Genomic DNA, 14,033 nt, shown 5'->3' on the forward strand with positions numbered 1-14,033 from the left:
GAAGATCTAGGTCCACTGGACATTTAAAATATAATTAAAGGAGAATGAAACCCTTGAAACCAGCTGAATCCATATCAAAGAGAAAAATCAAAGAAACATATTGTTGAAAGTTTGAGGAAGATTGAATGAATAATAAGAAAGTTATGAGCATTTGAATATTGAGATCACTAATGCCATGTAGATCTTCCCATTGGCAATGCGACCAAGATCTGTGATGTCACACATGTACAACTCCCTCATTACTTTAGTACTTATTTCAGTTATATTCTCACTTTTATAGAGTCTATCACAAGGTGAGGTGTTCTCTTTATATGAGAGGACAAGTACAGAGGTTTCACAACATTATATCATTGATGAATCGTTTGTCATATGATTAGAATGAGCAAAAAGAGATGTTTTGGGGTATATTTTCAGTGTCCAAATGGGGAGAGTTGTTCATCTGTGACATCATAGATCTTGGTCGCATTGCCAATTGGAAGATCTCCATAGCATTAATGATCCCGACATTCAAATGCTCATAACCCTTCTATTGCTAGTCCTATTTTACTCAAACTTTTGTTAATCTTATTCTTTGATTTTTCTGCTTTCACAAAAGCTAACTTGCTCCAAGAGTTTCATTCTCCTTTAAGAATTGCCTTTTGAAAAAAATATGCATGTGCCTGCCTGAAGTAGGTAAAGTTCTTGTTGTTCTAAGCCTGTACGGTGCACATAATATCCTTCTTAAGTTTTCGTAATTTTGCCTTCACTCTAGGCGGTGCTGCACCATCCCGAGTTTGCTCAATCTCGAGATTTTAGCCCGATCGGCCCTCTTCGCGATTAATCTCGAGATTCAAGAAACCCCGTCTCCACCATCGCAAGAAGAGCGATTCCTGCTCGAGCGAAGCATCGATGCATTATGGTCTGACGCCGTGAATAAATAATCCCGAGTGCGTCTGCACCTACGAATTAGCGTGATAATTCGTAAAATAGCGCTCTTTTTTTCAAATAATCCCAAGTTGACTTGGGATTGCAATCTCGAGATTAATCCTGCGAACTAGCGCGATAATTGCGTCTCCATTGCAAATAATCTCGAGATTGTTTAGATCGGGATAATTTGCCGCATCAGAAATAGCGTGTTAATTTGAAAACTCGGGATGGTGCAGACGGCCCTTCTGCATACATCTCTGTGACCTTGGATGAATTAATCTTTTGGAAAGCTCCGATAATATTGAAAATCACCTACTAATTTACAGGTATTTTTTGTAAGAATATTTGGAAAAAGGGATTTTACACTGGCAGAATGCCTGATATTTTGGGGTTTAATTTATCTGGGTAGCCTGTGCTTTGCTTTGACACTGACTGTCAAAACACTCTGATCCAGTAGGTGTAAACGTGCTTTGACACCGACTGTCAAAACACTCTGATCCAGTAGGTGTAAACGCACAATCTTTTCTTTACACTCTTGAACACACTAAGCTATCTCTGTTATGCAAATAGCATAGACAGCTAAGTCCGCTCTTTTTTACAGGTGCTTTCATGGTTGAATTAGAGCTTGTGTCTCCCTCTCTCTAGTCTTGCAAGGCAATGATTTTCATCTGCAATAGAGATTGGATATATACTGAGGAATATCAAAGCTAAAAGATGATCTTTCCAGAAAGTTGTGATGGTTGGATCGGTGAGAGGATTGATTATCAGGCGAATTCCACAGTGGGTCTACAGTACTTCTTGAAATTCAGATTTGATACTGACTTGTATTGGATTAGCTTCGGGAATATTAGCTTTCTACTAGTAATTGGATTTTCATTCGATAGGGGTTACATACATGTACATTGGAGACGTGGTACTGTGTATGGCTTGTCCTGACTGGAGCATCCTGACTGAAATGATCTTTAATTTGCATATTTCATTGCTGAAACCATTTTCTTTTTAAATGCTTGAGGAATATATTCTGTGATATTAGACTTTCTTTACATACTCAGTCATCTTCCATTGGTTTCGGGGCTTGTTTCTATGAATCCAAATATTTGATTTCGATCATAGGTCTTGATGAACATATGATTGTTTTTAAAGACAGTTGTGTTTAAATATATTTCAATGTACCAATATTTATTGGTTATTTTGCCTTTGGCCTTCTATTTTTTCCTCTTCTATTTTCCCTCCTTTGTTCCTCTCTCTGGTGTGTTTTTCTTTAATGAATTTGCATATTTCAAGATACAGTATGTGTAATATAAAGTATATATGTCTTGAAGAATTTTAGCCTGGATAGTTAATTGCAAAAAAATATGCTTTTGTTCTTCTTTGCAGAATTAAATACCATATTTCAATTTTCTCATTCTGTCAGGTTAATTAGAAAGTTTTCCACCTCTTTATCGAGTACCTACATTGCTACAGTGTAGGCTAATCTATTTGAGAAAAAAAAGTTGATTTCCAGAGAATATCACAGTCAGAATGAATAATGGGAATACATTTTTCCAATTTACCAAGTCACTTGTTATGATGTGGCAATGAGTGGGAGTACTACAGTATAACCATTGAGTCACCTATCTTGGATGATACTCTCTTTATAGTACCAATGACACATTCAGGGGTGTTGTCTCTCGTCCCGCCCCCAGTGGGATCAGTGATCTCATCCTCTTCATTCCTTTCCCAATCTATTTTTCATTAATATCAAACTTATTTTCTCCCCGATTGAGTTTAGAGCATGCTTTTAGGCGTATCATTGCTCCATGTTCATCTGTTTCCATTAGTTTATCCGGTGATGCATTGGTGCATGGATAAGAGAGCGTGAGTCATTTTTGTAGATGCCATTCACCTAGATTTCTTACTTCGTAAAGGATGGCATGCAGTCAAGTGTCCACTTTGTCATTGTTTTTGCGTTGACCAGTGTAGGTTGTCTCCAATTTTGTCCTCGGGTCTACCTTTATTTGTTGTGTACCGATCTAATTTTAGGCAATAAAACTGGAAATTATTAACCTGGATGTTACTGCATTGTGGATAAGTGTTTTGATCATTATTGTGTCTAGAGCTGTATAGAAGAGGATATGGTTTGTAAGGTTTTGGATTACAGTTTGCTTTGAGATGGAAAGAAATCACAGCAAATGGGATATGGATTGAGCAACGTATGATTTCAGAATATCAAATAGGAAATAATTAAACCTGGATGATAATTTTTTATTAATGTTGTGTTCCGGTGTGTGGAAGAGGATACATGTTTGTAGTTCATTCTTCTAAGTTTTGGATATTGTAGTTTGTTATGAATGGAGTGGAATATGTATTTATACAAAGGAGGATACAAATTGGTAGTGGGATTTAAAGATGAGATTGTCAGAATTTTTGTTCTAAAGCTTTTAATATCTGGTGGTAATTTAAAAGAGAGACTCAGTCTGTCTCTCAGTTGCATTACTCAGGGTTCCCAGCCCATCAGCTGGGAAAATTATTTTACTTTCTTCAGTCAGGGAATTTGATAAAAAATATCTAAAATCAGGGGAAAATGCCTCAAATGAGGGAAAATTAGGGAATTTTGATCGGCCCAAAAGTCGAAAGCAGGGTAGTCAGTCAGACTCTGTTATATTTTGTTGCATATCAAAAGAACATCCATTGAATGAATGGTTATGGTGGTACTAATTAGTTTTACATTGTTTTTATACTGAAAATACATGTACATGTAATTCACTGCAACAACTTTGAAAACATGCGAAACTTGGAATGGGTTAAAATAATTGTCAGGGAATTTTAAACTTCATCAGGGAAAAATCAGGGAATTTTGTATTCTTGAAAAGCGGGGAACCCTGTTTACTTCTCCGACTGATTTTTTTTTACCAGGATGACCAGTAAACTTAATTTTGAATTCTGCTTGTGGTGCATTTATATACTGATATCAATATCAGTAGTTTACATGATTCCAAGTTGTTAAATTTTAGATATTTTGGTAAAAAACATACTACTACATGTATCATTCAGATTTGATGGGTAACACTTATGTAAATATGTCAGAGTGTGAAAAAGTGTACTGGTATTTACAATTTTACCCCATTTCCCTTTTAAGCAATGACTTGAATGTCAATACATCATACCCAGTCTGATATTTGTGAATTAATTGAGATATTAGGTTGATTAAATATAATGAAATTTTAATATTATATACCGTATGTATTTGGAGCCCCTGTGTACATTAGCAACTCATTACTGCCTAATTTGATCTATGCTGAAACTGAAAAGCAATTATCTCTAGCCTCTATGGGGACTTTGCGATGGAATACATGTAATTGTATCACTATGTTGCTTAGCAACAAGAATGTGGTGCATGCATCGTTTTCAGGGAGTCTATTAATTTCAGAGTTATTATAAGGCCAATTTTGTTAGGGAACATGTGTGAACCATCTGCAGTGTAGCTTATTTTATTTATGAATATTTCATAAATTGCCTGGGTAAGCCATCAATCGTATGACTCACTCATCTTATGTACAAGAAAAAGAAACACTAGAAATCATTGATACACTTTTTGTCATTTTACTATTTAGACAAGATGGTATTAAAGGGATAGTTTTACTTTGATATATATGAAATGCATAATAATTTAGACTAGAATGTGAAATTCATTCCAATTTTAAATTAATTTGAATTGAATTTGATTCAGCACTTTATCTCATATATTTGTATGTACTTTATTTTATTTATAGATTAAGATTAAAAATAAATTTTAGATTTTTATATGTTTTCTCATTAGACAATTGATATTGATTGCTAAATTTTCTCTTCTCTTCTTTTATCTTGAGTACCTTGTTATTTATGTATATACACTGTACATGAATACCGGTAGTTACATGTATAATGGCTCTTTTATTTGAATTGTTCGCTTTGCGATAAAAAAAGACAAAACAATATACACTACACAACCATATGGTTCAGATTATGTATGACTTTGGGAAAATAAAACAGAATCCATACATTTATCTATAGATACAGTACTGTTGTTGCATTAGAAATATGGTTATGGAAATTTAAGGGGTTGAAAATCAATTATATCCAGCTTTCCCTGCAGGCTCTCTCCATTAGAAACAGCTGCTCAAATTCTGACCGTGAGACATCTCCCTTGTGCATAAAAAAATCCCACAAAGCAATATGTTTTCATACAGCAACACATCAGTCTTATGAGGATTGTTGTACACGTATTCTGGATCTGTATAACATGTGTTCATCATCTTCAATGCATCATATCAATCATTTTAAGCTTGATGTATGGAAAATAACTGTTTATGAAAATATTTTCTCTTGTGAATTGGATGCAGGACAATAGAAGCGTATTACAGAGCGCTTGTTTGATTACGTGAGGACGTGCACAATTTGAATTATCTGATGATTTATTTTTTGATTGGCTGAGATGGTTTGATATGAATTCATTTTAACGCACTATTTGTGGATGTGAATTTCATTTTGAGGAAAACAGGATACTTTAGTGGATTGGATGTGCAGAAATGCATTTTGGAACCTTCTATTGCATGAATATGAGACAAGCGGTATGAATTGTTTGATAATCTTCACAAGTGACAAGTGTCACCTGTATGTGTACTAATCTACTAGATCCGAGATGTCATTCCTGGTGAATCATTTGGATTTAGAGTTCAATTGGATGCAGATTTTAACCTTTAAACACAGTGAGAGCGTCAAATTTGATTGGACTGATTTGGGTTTTTTGTTGTTTTTGTTTTACACTGTATTTTCTGCTCTGTCTTTGCACTTGTCCCTCATTTTTTGGTTTCATGGTTGTCAGGGTATAGCTCAGCTATGATAGCTCTAACTCATATTTAATACAGGAAAGGTACTCTTCCAGGATAATTACTGTTTTAAGACCATTACAATAGCAGAAAGGAGAAGCCTTTGAAAGGCAAATTCATTGATGATCAAGAATAAGACAGATTAAAAGAGGATTAGTGGATGTGATACCTGGTCAGATTTAATTTATTAATCCCAGAGAGTCCCTTTCCAATGGATGATATATAATAAATGAGAGAAGGGATTATCCCCCTCTTTTCAGGTCAATGGTTTGATCCTTCAAATTTTATGAGAGTCCTTTGAAGTATAAAACTGTCATCTGATAAAGACCTGATTTCAGGTGAAAGCTGCTTCAATGACTTGAAGGTTGTAGGTTTTGTATCACTTTTCTTTTTCATTGAAGACAGAGAAAAGTTTATCTTTCTTTATGGCTGGGTGTATATTTGGTTGTATTGTAGTCAATACAGTGATTCAATCAACTTGTCAGAATTGTGCTAAAGATTTCATATCATGTGTTTGCATTTAAAAAGCAACCCTTTTAATAGTTGGAGAATGTGTCTATCTGAGTTACTATGTTTTTTTGTAGAAGAATTTACACTTTACAGTGTAGGCACTACATACATGTATGGATGAAAATTGAACTTTTAAAAATAAACAAACTTGGCAGAGACAAAATGGTATCAATTGGTTGTATTTTTATGATGTGAATATCAATGTTTCATATGTTTATAAAACAAGAATTACACATGAGAAGTAGTATTTTTTCATTTGAAAATATCAATTTTCATTATATTTGCAGGGAATCTAGGATAATTCCAGACTTCGGCTGTATTCTTTTGATTATAAAAATGAAATCTTCACAATATGTGGCATTGCTAATTGATTGAAATTATTCGTAGACCTAAACAAGTGCACCCAATATTGAATATCAATAGTCATTGTACAGGTCCTTTTTGTTCTTCCTAGATTGGTCAAACCACAAATTCTATTTTTAGCTCAAGTGAATTGTTTGAAACCAACAATCAATATTACCCTTCACTGCTAGCATAGTGATATGCATTGGTCATGGTTATTACAGAACTTGTATTGTTTGGTAATCAATGATCACAATTGACAAGTAAGTTTTGGAATCTTGTTTGGAATGAAGTGAGAAGACTACATTTATCACCTTTGATTGTAGATGCTATAGGCCCTACATGTCTTTGATAGTTGATACTGCTGTAAGAAATCATGTGAAGGAAATCTTGAAGTTTGGATACTGAATCAGTTGCTTCTTGTTGTTTATCTTTTTATGCAACTGATATTTGCTGATTTTGCTCTTGGATATTTTGTTCTCTATAATTCTGAACTTGGAGGAATGAAAATCTAGCAGTCTGCTCTCTTCTTGTAATTTAGCGCACAGTTAACTGAGATTTTTGCACAATGTGCATGCTGTTTCATGATGGAATAGTGGGAATATTTTTTTTAATTTGTACATGACTTTCGATTATTTTGTTTTATTGTCCTTATTGTGTAACAATTATTATCTTTCAAGCATCAAAGCAGATTTGGTTCGCTTATTCAAGAAGGTTACTTTAGTCACAATGCTGGCTCTACAGTACAATCATTACATTTTAGCATGCTGATGTTTCTGGTAGCTGTAAAGTGTGGAGAGCTTTTTTTAACAGGGGGGGGGGGGGAGGTAGAATTCTTCATGTATGAAGAAACTGTAAAGGTGTTTATATGTACTATGGTGGATTTTATTGGACTCTGTTTAATTAATTTAATGACTTCCAAGCTTTTAACATATAGCCGAGATGTTTTTTAGTGATCATGTTGAAATCCTTTTCAATTTAGTGTTCTTGAGGGCACCCTACCATGATAAAATGTGTTGTCCATTTTATTGTGATTACATGTACATGTATGTGTCCCCGAGGTCTTTTATTTAGAAGGAAAGACTTTTCTGAAATAACTTTCTAGGAATAGTTGCTTAGGTTTTTTTTTAGCTCTTGTGTGTTGAGAAGGTCTGTTTGTTTGAATAAAACCTGAGTTTGTTACTGTTGGCATATTATTTTGAAGAAGGCTTGAGGAGATGTCTGCATGATTCAGTTCTGTTGGTACCATGATTTCTAGAGGAAAACTGGATTTCTTTGATATTCTTCTTCTTAATCGTCAAAGTGCTCTGTTGCGTACGGAATCTCGAATATTAGCTCTAAAAGGTAAGGGATACTACACATATAGTATTTGCATAAAGTTGCCTGTGATTCATAATTTGTCAATATGAGTCAGATATTTGACGGAAAATCAAACTTATATAATTTATGAAAATTTTCTCCCCTTTTCCCACTACATTTAAAGTCAGTATACTGTATGCAGTTTTCTTATGGAGTTGATACTATATTTTGATTTTTACATATATGTATATATTTTTGGAAATCTTTCCAGTACAAGTGTATACTCAACCTGCTTGACTGTTTTTGATTGTCCCATTCTCTTTTGGCTAGCTCTCGAGTAACAGGCTAGATAAAATATATTGATCGGTATGCAGCTTTTTAATTAGCTGGTTTCAGAGACTGGCTAGTCAGAGATAGAATCTCCTCTTCTGCACTCTAATACATGTACACACACAGTCACTGGTTTATTAATTAAGAGAGGTTGATTAAAATCACACAGAGTTGATAGGATAGTAATTGTCAGCTTTCAACTGTAAACATGCATTTATTTGTCATGGAAATGAAAATGTGTGCTCAAAATTGCTGGATGCTGGTGCTGCAGAAATGAAAGGAATTGAAGCCAAAGAGGATGCATCAAAATCTTGCATTGATTTTTGTTCATTCTGTGCTTTATGTGACTTTGTACATCGGGCAAGCCAGGTTATATTTCATGGATTGACTTTATTACAAAGACATGATTGATATTTCTGATGTAGAGGATTTCGATCAGCTGTTTGTTTGATTGACAAATATCTTTGATGACATTGTAGGTTAAAAACTGCATGAACCATACTGAATTTGGAGGGAAGAATCCCGATTTCTTACATTCAAAGCTCTTGTTTACATCTGATTTCCTTTTTAAAAATATTTTTACTGTCTGTTCATATGGAAAATGTAATTAATTTCATATCTTTGAGCAAAATCATCCTGAGTTTTCAATTAGGAAGGCTGGGAGGTCTGCATTTTGCAAAAAAGAGAAGAGTTAGGAGACCTTAAATTTGTCAATATATCAAGCACTATTGAGTTTGTAGTTAGCTGCATAATTTGAAGGATTTATTTCACACATGCAATCCATAATTCAAATATTTCCCAGAAGAACCACGTTTCTTTACTGTTGATCTACTTTTGATCTGTATTTCGGAATGTTTTGCAACTGAAAATTTGCACGGAAAACGCTGAAAAATAAGACTGGATTAGTATATATACATGTACAGTATGCACATGAATATAATCAGGTTAAAAAAAGAGACTTTATTTAAGTTTGCTTTTCTGAAAGTCATTTGATTAAAACATTTCCACCTGCAAGCAATACAGCTAAAGTTAAAATGTAGAAAGAGTACTTATTCCCTTAATTTTCAGTAGATTTTCATATCTTGCTTGACTGATTCTATTGACGATTCATTGGATAGTGTCCCGAGTCTTCATGGTCAAAAGTTTTATCTATCCATGGTAATTCACCTGTTTTCCTTTCTTAAAAAATATACTATCAATATTCTTGGTTGGTTGGAAGATAAATTGCATTGAATGCATTTCTACTATCAGATACTCTGGGAGAATAGGATGAAATATTTTCAGTGCTATCTCCCATCTTTATACCTTTTAGGGGCATCAGGTAATTATCTGATCGATCACTCTGTGTGATTAATGACAACAAGTCATTATACATTGTATGTGCCTCTCTGGAAATTAATGAAATATCAAGGTCTACATTTTTGTTTGAGCTGTGCAGAGCTGTTTTGTGTGTCTGATACTGTTCCGTGGAAATGGTTGAATTTGCTCAGGGCCTGACATCATCTGGTTGCTATAGCAACAGGAATATATATATCCCAGATCTTGGTATCTCTTACCTCATCAAGTGTTATGTTCCTGTTTCATTAAAGACCTTAAAAAGTCACACTGGTAAAGTGTTTTACATTAATAGGTGGTTTCAGACCGCCTCGAAGTTCGCCAGTTCCAGGTATTCTCTGATCGGGAAATTTTCCCCGATCAGAAAATACCAGGTATTTTGGCGGTCTGAAAGCAAACTACGCGTAATATCCCCGAAAGAAAATACCCGATAAATAGTAGGTACTTGGCGAAATTACGAGAACTTTCGCGGGGATTTTTCCAAGGTCGTGGGTATTTTGGCGGTCTGAAAGCAAATTACGGGAACTTTTAGCCCAGCGTGTCGTTGGGTGCGGCGCCGTGCATGGGTTGCTGCTGGGCTAGTGATTTTGAATTTCGCGCCTTGCTGCTTATCAGACCATACTGCGCATGCTCGTAACTTCAGGAACTTATCCCGAAGGGTATGTTTCAGGGCGGTGTGAATGCAGGAATAATTAATGGGTATTTTTCAGCCTAAAAAAGTTCTCGTAATTTAACGGGGATTCTTGTGATCGAGGCAGTTTGAAACCACCTATTTTGAATGACATTCCATTTGACAGTTTGGGTATAATTTGTTGGTGTGGCTGTACATAGCATTAGGGTTGATAAGATCTGCCTGTGACAGGCATATTTGAACATTCATTGTGGTATGTACATACATGATGTTGTTACTAGTATCTTGATGTTGTTGTAGAGATCAGTATACTTCCTTTACTTCCTAAAAGTGTTTTCAGGAACTGTTTATTATTCCTATTTCAACTCTCCCCGTGACATACATGCATTTCTTTGGGGTGTTTTCACAATTTTATCGGTGATTTTTTTTCACTGAATTCTGTTGTAAGCTACTGAAATCCTTGTATCTGATTGGTTGAGGGCAGATTTGTCAGTCACAGGGTACTTCATGAAAGAACCCTGTACGTTATTTCCTACATGTATGGCATGTTGGTACATGATTTTTAGGCTGATGATATCATCTAATACGGATAGATAGATTATCATTGGTTATCAATCATGGACTTTTTCTTTATAAAGTGACATGATGATGATGAATAACATCATGATTTGTATGAAAGGACAGAACTGATACATTTTCATTTACAAATCATAGGAATCAGAATATTTCACCCAAGAATAGAGCGATCACATATGTAAACTGACGGCAGCATTAGGATGATTACATGGTGTGCAGATTTGATAATCATGAGATCGACAATGTGAATAAGGGAACCAGCATTATTTCAACATAAATCGGAATACATCATGAGTGCAATAAAGAGAAAAATAGCGAGGAGGAAACACAGGGATGACTCTGATGTCTTTCTTGAAGACGACCATCGCAGAGACGTTGATCGCGGTGAAAATAAAGGCTTTTTTCAAAAATACCTGAGTCGGTCACTTCAGAACCTGGATGACTTGTACTGTTTAGATGATGATGGTGAGGTGGAATTGGACAATGAATCGGTTATTTCGCTTCCATTGACGGCTACAACGGTCACAGACAATGAAGGAAGTGATTATGACCAACAGTTTGCAGGTAATTTCAAAGAATGTTTTGTTAGTTTTTTTTTTTTGTATGAGTTGAAATGCTCTCTTTTTGTGAGTTCATTGAGATGTCACAGCCATTGTTTCTGTTCTCTGCTGTATGTTCTACAACTTGCTTGTGAATTGTTTTGATTAAATTTTAGGATTAATTTTCTTTGTTTACTTCATTTTAGTACTTTGTCTGTCATAGTGATTTACATGTATACATGCACATGTAGATGATTTTTTAATCGTGTAAAGAGTGAGACAGTTATTGGTGAGTATACAACTTTATGTTTATTCATCAGAGTGCTCATGTCCATACTCCCAAAGTGTAAAGAATGTGGTACTAGCAGGATTACATGATTTGTACTACATGTAGTGTTTAGATTTATGGACTTTAATGGAAACCTTAATATCTCATTATTGCCATTTTAGTTAACAACTTCATGAGCAATCTAGATGCCATCATATTGTGATTTGATGCCAATGTACAGTATAGAGCTCTGCAAAGTTTGCATTGATCCGAAACAGCAATATATACGAGATAAGCATTTATAAATGCAAAGTCCACATGATTATGACATGATTTCTTTAAAAAAAAATCACAGACGCTATGAGCAATACCATGGCAACGTTTGTTTGCATCTCCACATGTGCAAGAACAATGCATATCTTTGTTTGTTTATCACTGCACTGTTTACATTTTATCCAAAGAAGAAGTGTATCTTTAATGTGATGATCAGATAATACCAGCCATAGTTTATTTATTCAGACTTCGATGTCAATACTATTAACCTTTGATTCATATCATGATTATTCAATGAATGTTGACATTGAAAGATAGTCAAAACACTACCTGTAGTAATCCTGCACAGACTTTCAACCCAGTGGAGAATCTTGAATGTTCATTGTTATTTGAATCTCAAAATTCAAAATGCAAAACACTCGATGATGTAAAAACTTTTTCTACATTTTGTTTTTGTCGAAAAAGTATAGGCACTTGTGTATTTCAGTATTTGAAAGGAAATATGCTTTTATAATGACCATGTAAGAGGGAATGTAAGAAAATAATTGATTTTTGTGACTCAATAGACACATTGTACAGTAGAGGTATGGGGACTTCCATTTATACTCTGTCTGAGACTAACTCATATATAATGTAGCAATTGCACATGTATACCATAGAGCTATTACATAGCTCTATGATACTACCAAGATGGAAAATTTATATTGAACTTCAGGTACATGTTGTTGTATAATGTTCAATTCACACAGGAATTTTCACATCCTTGTGTAGTATTTTTACCAGAGCTGTTTTGTGTAGGTGTAATTAAGCCTACAAACATCTGGTTGGAATATGAATTAAAAATCAGGCAATCAATACTAGTATGGCAGATGAGAGGGCAAGGGATGGAGAGGGGGAGAGAAAGGGAGTGTGTGAGTGAGAGATGGATAGGGGTGGGGGATACACAGGCACAGAGAGAGATAAATAAACATATGTTGTTGTTGATTATCTCCATGTTTGCAGTCATTACATAGCTCTATGATACTACCAAGATGGAAAATTTATATTGAACTTCAGGTACATGTTGTTGTATAATGTTCAATTCACACAGGAATTTTCACATCCTTGTGTAGTATTTTTACCAGAGCTGTTTTGTGTAGGTGTAATTAAGCCTACAAACATCTGGTTGGAATATGAATTAAAAATCAGGCAATCAATACTAGTATGGCAGATGAGAGGGCAAGGGATGGAGAGGGGGAGAGAAAGGGAGTGTGTGAGTGAGAGATGGATAGGGGTGGGGGATACACAGGCACAGAGAGAGATAAATAAACATATGTTGTTGTTGATTATCTCCATGTTTGCAGTCATTTTTATTTCTTCATAGGAAAAATTATCAACTTATTTGGATTTCAACAGTTATTTTGTTTTCATTGCTAGAATATTGCACAATTCAAAGGTCATTATTCCACCCACCTGTATTATTATGAAGTATCATACTTAGTATCCCGTAATTAGTAACCATCTGGAATAAAATTATTGGAAATGGTTTTTTGACTGATTTGAGTAGGTATGGGTGTCAACATTTACCAAAAAAAAGTTAGGAGGAATACGGGTTGGGGAAAGTGCTTTTTTCAAGGTCAAAGGTCAATGACCTTTTTAAATATACTGTATCATGGTATCTCCCAGATAAAATATTACAGGATGGTGATAATGGTGTCAAAATGCACATATTCTAACAAGAAGATCAAATAAAATAAAATCAAGCACCTACAATGCTCATTCACCCATAAAATTCAAGGTCAAAGCCTTTCAAAGGTCAATGACCTTTTTTACATTATATACCATATACGGTATAATGGTATATCTGAGATGAAAAGGCGCAGGTTGGTAATCTTGGTGTCAAAATGCAGAGGTTCTTACAGGAAGATCAAATGAAATAAAATCAAGTACCCAGAATGCAAATTAAACAATAACATTCAAGGTCAAATCCTTTCAAAGGTCAATAACCTTTTTTACATTATATACCATATACGGTATAATGGTATCTCAGAAAAAAGAAAAGGCGCAGGTTGGTGATCTTGGTGTCAAAATGCACAGATTCTTACAAGAAGATCAAATATAATCAAATTAAGTGCCTACAATGCTCATTCACACATGAAATTCAAGGTCAAAGCCTTTCAAAGGTCAATGAACCCTTT

At 34.7% G+C, this 14,033-nt stretch overlaps 1 protein-coding gene across 3 annotated transcripts in view; it reads left to right on the forward strand.

Annotated features, from left to right (window-relative positions):
* Positions 1-1,526: 1,526 nt before the first annotated feature.
* Positions 1,527-14,033, forward strand: part of LOC129259178 (centrosomal protein of 85 kDa-like) — a 29,807-nt gene continuing 17,300 nt past the window's right edge. The window contains exons 1-2 of one of the 3 annotated variants that reach the window (XM_064098080.1): positions 1,527-1,767; positions 10,915-11,340. In XM_064098080.1, coding sequence (XP_063954150.1) covers positions 11,067-11,340 — 274 coding nt within the window. In that variant the 5' untranslated portion in view covers positions 1,527-1,767; positions 10,915-11,066. The remainder of the gene's footprint in view (positions 1,768-10,914; positions 11,341-14,033) is intronic. The other 2 variants (XM_054897480.2, XM_064098079.1) reach the window with 2 other exon arrangements.

This window comes from Lytechinus pictus, chromosome 4 (genome assembly GCF_037042905.1).
Source record: "Lytechinus pictus isolate F3 Inbred chromosome 4, Lp3.0, whole genome shotgun sequence".
Classification (NCBI taxonomy): Eukaryota; Metazoa; Echinodermata; class Echinoidea; order Temnopleuroida; family Toxopneustidae; genus Lytechinus; species Lytechinus pictus.